Below are 12440 nucleotides of genomic sequence, written 5' to 3' on the forward strand. Positions count from 1 at the left end.
CCGTACCGCCATAGCACGCTCATGTTTTATCTCCTCCTCTGTCACTCAGGCTCGGCCCCTCCAGGCTCCTGAGGACAAGCCGACACTGCCATCTACACGCCTGACAAGGGCACGGCACGCTGCTGAGGCGTCCGCTCTCCAGAACATGGCCGCTGGGAAAACAAAAGCCGAGCCACAGAAAATGGCTGACCGGACGCTGGCAGCCTGAGGCCCGCCTTTAGATCTCTGACATGGGAGTTCAGGGCATGGACAGCAAGAACTAATCCCTATACATCTTCTGTATGGAAGCACACAGGGATATTGCGCTGGGGACAGTCGGTATCTAAAGATAGATACGCACAGCTATATAGAGCTATTTATAGATACATTTCTCCTCAGAAATCTGCAAAAAAAATGTTTTTGTTTTTAATAGCAATTTACATTTTTTTTTCATACTATATTTTTATGTAGCATTACATTCGTTAGAAATCCTACTTGAACTGGAAGCAAAGGCTACCCGATAATGTACCTGTTTAAAGGCTAATTTCACCTTTTGCAAAAACATATTCACAACGCAAAAGCATTGCAACTGTGATAAGTGGATTGTGGGTGCAATGCTCTGGCTCTTGCAGACTGTTTCTCCCAGTCCCTTCCATGCCACTTTCAAGAAATTTCACCAGCACGCTTAAATATCTTGTGCAATCATTCTGGGCCTGATGAAGGGGACTCTGTGTGGCCCCAAAAACGCTGGCACTTGAGTGGAAATATTGGGCAATAAATAGACGTTTGCTGATTGCACTTATTATTTTTGTGTGCTGGTGACATTTCTTGAAATTTGTTTATCTCAAGGCACCAACCGTGGTCATTACAAGCACCCACTTGCATGGGAACGTATCCGGCAAGGAGTGCAGCAAGACATCTTTTCATTACTTGTCCATCCCAATGTACAGATCTTCTCTCATGAAGCTGGAGGAAGCATGAATGGACTATGAATTCAATGGCATCACCTCATGTGTAATCCAGAGTTGTGTTCAGTTCCTTAGCCAAGTGCTGAGTAGCTGTTCTGCAGTACTTTGGTTTGCTGGGGTTCAGGCACCTTTCTCCCATGCCTTCCAGATTTGCCCACCGTTAAAATGTCCACACCTCTGTAACAGTGAGCACTCTATCCACTTTCACTTCTGCTGCAAGTGCTAAATTAGACATGCTGAGCGCTGACTTGCAGCACAGCGTTCAGTGGCGGTTTGTTAACTCAGCACTCACAGCATCAAAGCAACTGAACGCACCTCAGATCTACAAGTCCCACTGCTGCAGTAGCAGATGGGAGTTGTAGTCTTTTTGTTCACAAATCCTGTGAATGGAATGATGTGGCTGTATAGGTAGAGGCACACACAGCCATGCCACATTCAAATTAGACAAGAGAGGCATCCTCCGATATAGTAAAAGGGGGATGAGAGTTGGGGGTGGAGCGTTGCAATGTGACCATGTTTCCTGCTTCACCATAAAAATACAATGGCAAGAAAAAGTATGTGAGCCCTTTTGAATTAATCGGTTTTCTGCCATATAATGTGATCTGATCCTCATCTAAGTCACAACACTAGACAAATACAATGTGGGAACAATTCTACTTTCTTGTGTATTTATTAAACACACCCATTAAACACAGTGCTGGAGGAAAAAGTAAGAGCCCATAGACCAATTACTTCAACGAAAGCTAATTGAAGTTAGCAGCTTGCACACCTGGAGTCCAATTAATGAAATTAGTTTGGAGGTGTGGTTTAGAGCTACTTTGATTGATAAAGACACTCAAACATTTTAAGATTGCTGTTCATAGCAAGCATCAACTAATGTGAACCATGCCTCACAAAAAGAAGCTCTCTCAAGACATATGATCAAGACTATTTGATCTGCATAAGACTGGAAAGGGATACAAAGCCAAGTCAAAGTGTTTAGGCATCCATCAGTCAACAGACAAATTGACTATAAATGGAGACAGTTTAGTACTGTGGCTACCCTTACTAGAAGTGGGCGCCAAGCCAAGATGACTAAAAGCACAATGCAGAATCCTCAATGAGGTAAAGAAGAACCCACGAGTAACAGCTAAAGATTTGAAGACATCACCGGAACTGGCAAACATCCCTGTTCATGAGTCTACCATGCATAAGTCTTGCAGGGTGTCCATGGCAGAACACTACTGAGGTGCTGTGCACCTGAAGTTAGCCAAAGAGAACCTTGGCAAACTGCAACACTACTTAGGAAATGTTTTGTGGACTGATGAAACACAAGTTGAATTGTTTGTGAAGAATACTCAGCACTATGTATGGTGCAAAAAGGGCACAGCTTACCAACATCAAAACATCATCCCAATGGTGGAGGGTGTGCTGGTAATGAGGTTGTAGCACCTGTATATTAATTTGAACATTCCTCTTTGCCATATTTTGCTGAAACTCCTAGTTCAAATCACAACAGGGTGCCCTGACACCGATGTGTTAAAATTTGTTTAGGCCATCTCAACATCGGAAGTTAATTTCATGACACAATAATTGAGGGGTTATCAGACAGCAATATGAAAGAATATTAAACTATGTTGATAGTTATGAAATTGACAGTTTGGGAGGAGCAAAGAAGGACATCGGAAAGGCTTAGCCCTCCTGTTCACCCTACCCAGCCCTGCCTTATAGGCCATGTCCGTGACACCTCCTAGAGAACCGACAAAAAGCTTCTGCAAGGCTTCCATAACATCGAGAAGTTCTTGTAACATCAAGAAACTTGCAACACCAAAACTCATAACATCGGACGGAGAAGCTTGTGTAACATCCAAGAAGAGTTCCCCTTTAGCATCAAGAAAGAATCTTTGCTAACCTTACTGAAAAAAAGATATTCAGATCTATCTTCTGTGCATTGAACTGGACTCTGTCAAAACTTACAAACCCAGGACTGTTAAGTATTCTTAATTTGATTCCACTATTTATTTTCACTGCTTATATATTTGTCTCTTTTTTTTTTTGTACCATCTTTTTCTGTATATTTTTTTCCTGCACCGTTTCCTTTATTAAAGGTACGATCTTAAAAATCATTAAGCTTAACAATACACTCTAAATAAGTAATCAAAGTATCCTTGTCTCTGTGATGAGCGCTAATGTAAAGTGAAACCTGTCATATTCCTACCGTGTTTACCCGAAAATAAGACGCTGTCTTATATTTTTTGTGGCTCAAAAAACACTCTAGGTCTTATTTTCGGGGTCGGTCTTACTTTTTTTTTTTTAATGTATAACAATCCAAAGTTATTGCAAATCCAAATTAAATCATCCAAAATGGCAAAGTTAAGAATAGGGTGATCAGGGCAATCAGGGGTGCCATAGCTTTCCAAGAGCAATATGGTAACCAGAATGAGCAAAGCGCACTTTCACTATCGATTCCTCACAGGTGGAGTGCATTTGGTATCACTCTGCCTGTGACATGAGGCGGCGCTATAGAGGAGGCATCGGCTTATGCGGCTCTGCTCCCTGCACTACTGCCTCGCTTCCTCTAGCGCTGGCTTCGTTGGCACCGCTGATTCTCTCCCGCAGTTCTTCAAGTTCCCCCTTATACCACCAGCGGCCCTGGAAATGGTCACAACTAGGTCTTATTTTGAGGGTAGGTCTTATATTTTAGCAATTCCCAAAAATAGTACTAGGTCTTAATTTCAGGGTAGGTCTTATTTTCAGGGAAACAGGGTATCTAAAAGGACAGCGGTGTTATAGGCTTTGTCTATGTTTTGAATTGTCACAGCATTTGTTGAATGGTGCATTTTTCCGTTAAAACACATGGTGGCAATTACTGTTTTGTTGGAAAAGATTAACTGCAGAGTTAACCAACCCTAGTGATGATCGCTCTCAGTCTGCTGGCCTGAGATTGTGGTGCCACAAACTGGGAAATCTCTCTGCAGGGTGAGGCTAGAAGTGGTATCGCCACATCTTTGTGACAGCTCGGTCGGTTTGGAACTGTGTATAGTCACGTGTTATTGACAAACTGTGAGTCCGTAATGGTGCCTCCGTCACATCATGATTTGGGCTTGCTTCGCTGCCTTAGGGTCTAGACCACTTGCCATCATCATGGGAAAAATTAATTACTAAGTTTACCCAAATATCCTACATGATAATGTCAGGATGGCTGTCCAGCAGCTGAAGCTTAGTAGAAGTTGGGTGATATTGACCCCGGTCTTGCTTCCTGTATCCTGTATTTATCTTGCATTAGTTCCTGTCTTGTATTTGTTTCCTGTTCCTGTCTTGTGTCTTGCTTTCTGTTTATCTTGTACCTTGACATCAGTCAGTACTTCTCCTTGTTCCTGGGGGTCAGCCTGTGGCATCACCTGATCAGAGCAAATAGTTTAAGTCCTGGGGGCATCCAAGTACCGGTAGGGCATGCTTGCCTTATGGAAACGGCGGCTGCTAAAGGTGAAACAACTCGTCGCTATTGGTTCTGACAGTGCGCATCTACAGCTGGTCCTGACAGCCACCAAAAGGGAAGGCAAATGAAAAACGTATTTCTCTTTTGTTCATTGAAGGACACGGTGGAGATCTTGATCTCTGTACCGAAGGGTTATACCGCCGCTTGCATGAGTAAGATCTGCTTCATCAGTTTCTCTCCAGCTTCTGTTGCCGCAAAGTGACAGCAGAATGCAGAAGGGATGTGATATACATCACTTCCTACATTATCACACCGGAGAGGAGACTGGAGGGAGATCGCAGAGCTTGGGACCAGCGCTGTGTGGGCGCACCTAAACTGGGCGTTGAGGCGCGCATTAGTGGACGGGGCTAACAGGCAGTTTTTAGACACCATGTTACATTCAAGAAGCTTCCGGGAAGCAGTTAAAGTGACACTAAACTCAGGAGTTACATCTTCAAAATACAATGAAGTACCTTAACTATTAGCAAAAAGTGTATCTTATTTGTGTATCACTCAGACGTAGGTCCTCAAATCAACTCTGAATTGGTGCTGACACTGTCCTTCCTTCTGGAGGGTGGCTACTTTTCTTCCCGATGGTCCCTGTGTGTGTGTGTGTTTTGTAAGGTAACCACGGCTCCAAGCTCACTCCCATGATGGACTACAATCTCATGTTTATTTTTTATTGAAGTTATAGTCTATCACGCGAGATGCAGGTGTAGTGCTGGGGTCTGAGACCTGCAGTGCTTACAATCGGGGCGCTACCAGGAAATACAGCTTCATGGTTGCTTAGTACAGCTGTAAAACTGCCCAAATTATTTCCAAGAAAAGCCAAAAGTGCAGTGAGTAAATGTCCATACATTCCTGGCTGCTAGAGGAGCTAGGAGTCTTTACATGTCGGCACTCTCGCAGACATTAGCCTTATGTTAGTGGCAGGGTTAAATCGAAAGGGTTAAAGTTTTAGCAAAAAATAAGTCACACATGAAGCAGATCTGAATCTGAATATCTGTAAATATTATAACACAAGGAGGACGGGGGGATTTATCAAAACTAGAGCAAACAGAATCTGGAGCAGTTGCCCATGGAAACCAATCATCATCTCTCTTCAGTTTGCCCAGATAAGATTTGAAAATGAGACAGAGAAGCTGATTGGCTGCAGTGCACATCTGCTCTAGATTTTGTCTACTCCAGTATTGATAAATTCAAAGATTCAAAAATTAAATTCAAAGATTGTTTAGAAAATGGATGTAACGAATAAAAGTGTACATGGATAAACATACAAATACCAAGATGTTACTTATTACTGTAATGAGGTCAATCATGTATTGACCTCAAAGACACTTGGGCTGATTTACTGAAGGAGTTAATAATCTTCCCACAATAAATTGTATGAATATTCACATCAATTGTCCAGTCATGGGCAGATGAAATAAGTAAATAGGAATTCGCTTTTGGCATGATAATTTAAGAGAATTTTCACACAATTTGGTATGTGAAGATTCTCGACTGCTTTAGTAAATTAGCCTTGCTATCTCTGCATCTTGTTACACTCAACTTTTCTAGGTTCTCTTCCACAACATCAATAAATGTTTTCCCTCGCCTTTTCTCCTGGATTTTCCTCAAATCTTTCTCCCATTCTCATTACATAGGCATGCCATCTAAGATGCTGTGCCTTACATCTGCTACTATAGAACGATGTATATATAAATATTTATTTGACCTAATTTTCCATTCTTCCTCTAAAAATCCTACTTAAAACCATTCTTTCCTACTTGTTCAGTCTTTCCACCTCTGCTTTTGTTAGTACCTAGGTCTCCACTGCTTATGTAACAGTGGGGTTGAGAACAGTAGCACTTTCAATCTGAATGATAGATTTCTGTGACAGAGGCTGAATCAGTTTAACTGGAGAAAAGAAAAAAAAAAAGAGAAAATAAAGTTGTTGCCTATAACAACCAATCAGAATTCTTGTTTAAAAAAAAGAGTTGATTGGTTGGTATGGGCAACATCTCCAATTCTGTTGTCATTTGCTTTTTAACTGTTTTAACTACAATGGCAGCTGACAGGCCGTCGGTCACTGCCATTCATAGAAAGATGGGTGTTCCACCTCCGCTGCCCCACTATCTACTCATTTATACAATGTCTCCGCCGCTCCCCCTAATGCCTCATCCGCTGCCTCATTTACCATGAAACCACAGGCATGTTCAGTTGTTCAGCCGACGTGAGTGCTGAACGCAGTGCTGCAAGTCAGCGCTCAGCATTGCTAACTTAGCACTCGCAGAGGAAGGGGAATGCAGTTGCAGAGCACTGAGTGTGACGGAGAAGGTGGGGACAGAGCACCAGCGCCCATTGTAACTGTGGGCACACTTCTAAGCCCTTCTGTCCCCCCATTATAGTTACCTGCCGGGATCCGATGTGGGGACTTGCCTGCAGGGTCGGATGTGCTCTCCCTGCCACCCCAAGGCCAGGTTCCGCAATGAGCCCCCTCTCCGCCAACCGAACCCCCCCCAAATCAACGGAGAATGGCAACCGGATGGCAGGGGCGGCAAGGTTAGTTTAAATTTTTTTGTTACTTTATTTTTTATCACTTTTTAAATTTTTTTAAATTTTTTTTTTCATTTAATTATTATTTCTTATTATTTTTCATTTTATTAATTTTTTTATCAATTTTGTTTCACTTAACTTTATTGCTATCACACAGGAGAAAGCAATCCCCTGTGTGATAGCAATTGAATGTGACAGGTTCTCTTATTATAATTTTACCCATTGTTAGTTTTACCCATTTTGATTTCTTTTATTTTTTTAAAATTAACCCCTTCAGCGCTGACATTGCAGAATACAATTATAGGTGTTTTAGTGCAGTGAAACGTATCAGTATTATGATATTCCCAATAAAATGTGTGTGTGCATGTTTGGGAAAAAATGAAAATTTCTTAATTTCTCATAATTGCTTAGATTTTATTCATATATAATTACAGTTCATTTATAAATATTTGATGTCAAACGAAAGCCCTATTTGTTTTCTAAAAAAAACAACATTCAGTATCTCACAAAAGTGAGTACACCCCTCACATTTTTGTAAATATTTTATGATATAATTTCATGTGACGACACAGAAGAAATGACACTTTGCTACAATGTAAAGTAGTGAGTGTACAGCTTGTATATCAGTGTACATTTGCTGTCCCCTCAAAATAACTCAACACACAGCCATTAATGTCTAAACCGCTGGCAACAAAAGTGAGTGCACCCCTAAGTGAAAATGTCCAAATTGGGCCCAATTAGCCATTTTCCCTCCCTGGTGTCATGTGACTCGTTAGTGTTACAAGGTCTCAGGTGTGGATGGGGAGCAGGTGTGTTAAATTTGGTGTTATCGCTCTCACTCTCTCATACTGATCACTGGACGTTCAACATGGCACCTCATGGCAAAGAACTCTCTGAGGATCTGGCTATAGGTCTAGGCTATAAGAAGATTGCCAAGACCCACAAACTGAGCTGCAGCACGGTGGCCAAGACCTGGGCCGGCGCTACCAAATAGGCAGGTCAAGCATCTGCCCGAGGCGCCGCTGTGGGGGGCGGAAAGATGCAACTGGGAGGTCGCCCCTTTAAGATGGGCGCCGGCGATCACATCTCTCTGCGCTCCCTCTCTACTCCCGGTCGCTGCAGCTTCAGAGCGGTCAGGAGGAGAGAAGAGAGGGAACGCAGAGAGGTGTGATCTGCGGCAGGAATCCTTTTGATGAGGTGAGACCTGCAGCCCTTCCTCTCAGCTGTTACAGGAGTTCTGGCACAGTGTTGTGCTAGAACTCCTGTGAAATTTTTTTTATAATTTTTTTTTGATAAAACATTATATAAAATACATAAAAATTATGACAAAATAAGTAAAACATAATAATAAAAATGATAAAAAAGTAAAAGATAGTAAGATTAAAAAACAAGTAATAAGCAAAAAATAACAAATAAAAAAAATTATTTGTAAATATGTATATTTGTTATTTATTTATGTTATTATGTATATTTAATAAAGTAAAAAAAAATAATTAAAAAAATAAAGTGATATAAAAGGAAATTTAAAAACCGAAATAAAAAATAAAATGTCAGGCCGAAACCCGAAAGTAAAAATATTTTTTTTCTAACCTTTTCAAATTTTTTTTTTGAAGCAGCTGCCTGTGGACGCGCAAAAATGCACCCTCGTCTGTGTAGGAAAAAACCCTTGCACCGGCACTGGCCAAGACCATACAGCGGTTTAACAGGACAGGTTCCACTCAGAACAGGCCTCGCCATGGTCGACCAAAGAAGTTGAGTGCACGTGCTCAACGTCATATCCAGAGGTTGTCTTTGGGAAATAGACGTATGAGTGCTGCCAGCATTGCTGCAGAGGTTGAAGGGGTGGGGGGGTCAGCCTGTCAGTGCTCATACCATACGCCGCACACTGCATCAAATTGGTCTGCATGGCTGTCGTCCCAGAAGGAAGCCTCTTCTAAAGATGATGCACAAGAAAGCCCGCAAACAGTTTGATGAAGACAAGCAGACTAAGGACATGGATTACTGGAACCATGTCCTGTGGTCTGATGAGACCAAGATAAACCTATTTGGTTCAGATGGTGTCAAGCGTGTGTGGTGGCAACCAGATGAGGAGTACAAAGACAAATGTGTCTTGCCTACAGTCAAGCATGGTGGTGGGAGTGTCATGGTCTGGGGCTGCATGAGTGCTGCCGGCACTGGGGAGCTACAGTTCATTGAGGGAACCATGAATGCCAACATGTACTGTGACATACTGAAGCAGAGCATTATCCCCTCCCTTCGGAGACTGGGCCGCAGGGCAGTATTCCAACATGATAACGACCCCAAACACACCAACAAGACGGCCACTGCCTTGATAAAGAAGCTGAGGCTAAAGGTGATGGACTGGCCAAGCATCTCTCCAGACCTAAACCCTATTGAGCATCTGTGGGGCATCCTCAAACGGAAGGTGGAGGAGCGCAAGGTCTCTAACATCCACCAGCTCCGTGATGTCGTCATGGAGGAGTGGAAGAGGACTCCAGTGGCAACCTGCGAAGCTCTGGTGAACTCCATGCCCAAGAGGGTAAAGGCAGTGCTGGAACATAATGGTGGCCACACAAAATGCACTGTTTATTTCTGATCTGGAATGCATCAAAATGCATGCAAACACATACAAAATGCATGCAAACACACTGGAACGAACTGTAATGCACTTAAAAGACCATTTTAAGCTGAAAGAACAAAAAAAAAGCTGCAATGGAACGCGTCAAAAACACCTTGCATTTCTCAGGGCAGGTGTCCTGTTGGTGACAACAGCAGACCATATCTGTGCAATGTGAGGGACAGTGTTTGTTACCCAATAACAGGAAGTGCATGCTCAAGGACCCTCATGACAAGATCATCAGATAAGTATTTAATTAAAGCTGCAGATTTAAACATATTAAAAGTGATTTTTGAAATTAGTTTGAGATCATGTTTAACCTTATATGAGATGTTTGTGATTGGGTTTACATATTCTTTACCTGCCTAATAACTGCCTGCTTCTGTGCACCCCAGAAGTCTGGGCTTTCAGTACACAGCTTTGGCACCCCTGTATCCCAACGAGTACTACATACATGCTCTTTGCATTGTAGAAAGTAGTGTAGGGCCGTTCTCTGAGGTCTAAATTTGCATTCTAAATACAACAGGATTTTCAGATCCTGCAGAACTAGTTTGGAGAAGAAGTAAAATGATTTGCCTGCTTGTTGAAAAATAAGTTTCTTCAGATCCGAGCATTTCATTTTGTTGTCTGGCCTTCTTATGAACCCCTCCCCCCCCCTTTTCTTCCAGAGAAGCTTGCTATCACAGAGTGGGAAATGATCCTTACAATAGTAAGGAGGAAAGAAGAGTATTACCATGTACAAACTGCTGTCACATGTCAATATGTCACAAAATGTTACTGGGAGCCAACCATTTACTCTTCAATGTTGAAGATGATAGAAGATTATTACCATGCACACGTACGCACCATGCTGTCACATGTCAGGTTGATTGAATATCTTAGTGTGAGTGGAAGCCACTTACTTCTTCTTCAATGACGAATAGCAAAGAAGAGCATTACCAGTTGTTGCCATAACACAGCTAAATGCTTTGGTCATAACATACATCTTCCTGGATGGTGCTCATCTTCTTGGGGAGACGTCTATACATTTATGGCTTCTTACATTTGTTTAGGTTACTAACCAGTTAATTTTAAATGTATACATACATAAAAATCTAACTCTCAAGATCAAATCCTGAGAGATTCCAGCCATGGTGAATAATGCAGAGCGAAAAAGTTACAGGCAAACAAAAAAAGGAGCCATTGTAAATTTTGCTTTGTGTTGTGTTCAGGCAACAGGTTAAATGCACAGCCCCCCACACCCCAGCAGCTTATACTGACCTCTTCTTTGCTGCCCTGCTGTTCTGTTCATTGGCTGGGAGTAAAGAAAATACTTGTTACTTCTGAGTATGTAGGATCATGTGACTCATTCCATATGGCAGCATTGCTGCTTATGATTGGCCAGCACTGTCACATAAACAGGGGAAACAGTAAGCCCTCGTTCACACCTGAACGTTTTGTAGCGCGTTCTACGCTCGACGAACGCTCTACAAAACGCTCAAACATCTAAATCCCATTGTATTCAATGGGTCTGGTTCACACCTTGGCGTATTTCAGCCCGTCCCTAACGCGCTACAAAACGGCCCACGCCTGAAAAGGTACATGTACTACTTTGGGCCGTTTTTGTTGTGCGTTTGCATTGGGATACAGCCAAGTAGCCCTCGGAAACGCGCGTTTGTCGCGCGATTTAAAAAACCGCGCGACAGACGCGCATATGCAATACGCCTAGGTGTGAACCAGGGCTAAGCCCTGAGATCTCACTAGAACTTACACGTTGGCTGTTGCAGCGGGGAAGTAGAACTAAGAGGTAAATATTTGCATTAAACTAATGCTCTGCATCCCAGCAGGCAAATTGGGTTTGGATGTGCAAGCATAATTCAACTACCAAAGGGTCTTTCATATCATATATCATTCAGCAAAAGTACTCATACAGATACAGATAGGTGAACAAATTTGGTTGGGCTATGAACTGTGTAGCCATCTTCTGACTGACTGGAGTCATTACTGTTGGCTGGTTGTTCCCTAAACTATAATTCTCTAAATGGAGAGAATAAGGGGAGGCGGTCAGACATTTGGTGTTAACAACTATATATAGTGTTTTGACAAACATGGTGGCTTGGGAGTTTAATAGAGTAGCCCCCTGTACCCCTCTGTTGCTACAGAATTATTTACAAGCTGTAATGGAAATATTATATAACGCAGTATGCCCATCCCAGAGTACAACTTCTTTTTGTACGTTGTTGTATTGTGTGGCAATCCCACTATGGAATTTGGTGTTATGATCAAGGATCAAGTGAAAATTTTGAAAAAAAACATTATGTTATGAAACATTTATTCTTATCCGATTTTTTGGTAAAACATGACCTCATCTTATAAAAAATATATAAGATGAGGTCATGTTGGGTAAATAGACACCAAAAATGTCAACACCAAAAATTGTGTGGGCTTGCGAAATCGTAAAAAACTACCATACCCAAAATAGGCCATAGGCGACAATTTAAAAGTATTTACTGCTCATCAGTTTAGTGTTAAGAATAATTGATGGCCCTAAAATTATTGCTCTCACTCTGACGTTCGCAGTGATATGTAACATGTGTGGCGTAATGGGTGCAATCGTCGTTTTCGCACTTGCCGCATGTTTGCGTTTGCATGTGTGTGTACATGGGGGTGGGGGACTTTAAAAAAAATGTTTGTTTTGTATTTTTAAATGTGACTACTAATTTTACTGTTTAATGTTACTTTAATTTTGTTTTGTTTTTTCACACTTTATTCCTACACATAGGGGGCTGAAAAAAAAACCCCTCCTATGTGATAGCAAATAGACAGTCATAGGTCTTCTAGACCCCTAATGTCACATGGGGACCCCCAAAGAAGCTGCTGAACAAGATACCTGCTTCACCAG

General features: G+C 42.0%; 1 protein-coding gene across 1 annotated transcript in view; it reads right to left on the minus strand.

Moving 5' to 3' along the window:
* PPA2 (pyrophosphatase (inorganic) 2) overlaps positions 1-218 on the minus strand; it is a 32735-nt gene extending 32517 nt beyond the window's left edge. Inside the window, exon 1 of the mRNA XM_018554480.1 lies at positions 1-218. Coding sequence (XP_018409982.1) covers positions 1-23 — 23 coding nt within the window. The 5' untranslated portion in view covers positions 24-218.
* Between the last annotated feature and the right edge of the window lie 12222 nt (positions 219-12440).

This window comes from Nanorana parkeri, unplaced genomic scaffold (assembly GCF_000935625.1).
Source record: "Nanorana parkeri isolate BGI_ZX_2015 unplaced genomic scaffold, ASM93562v1 scaffold161, whole genome shotgun sequence".
Classification (NCBI taxonomy): domain Eukaryota; kingdom Metazoa; phylum Chordata; class Amphibia; order Anura; family Dicroglossidae; genus Nanorana; species Nanorana parkeri.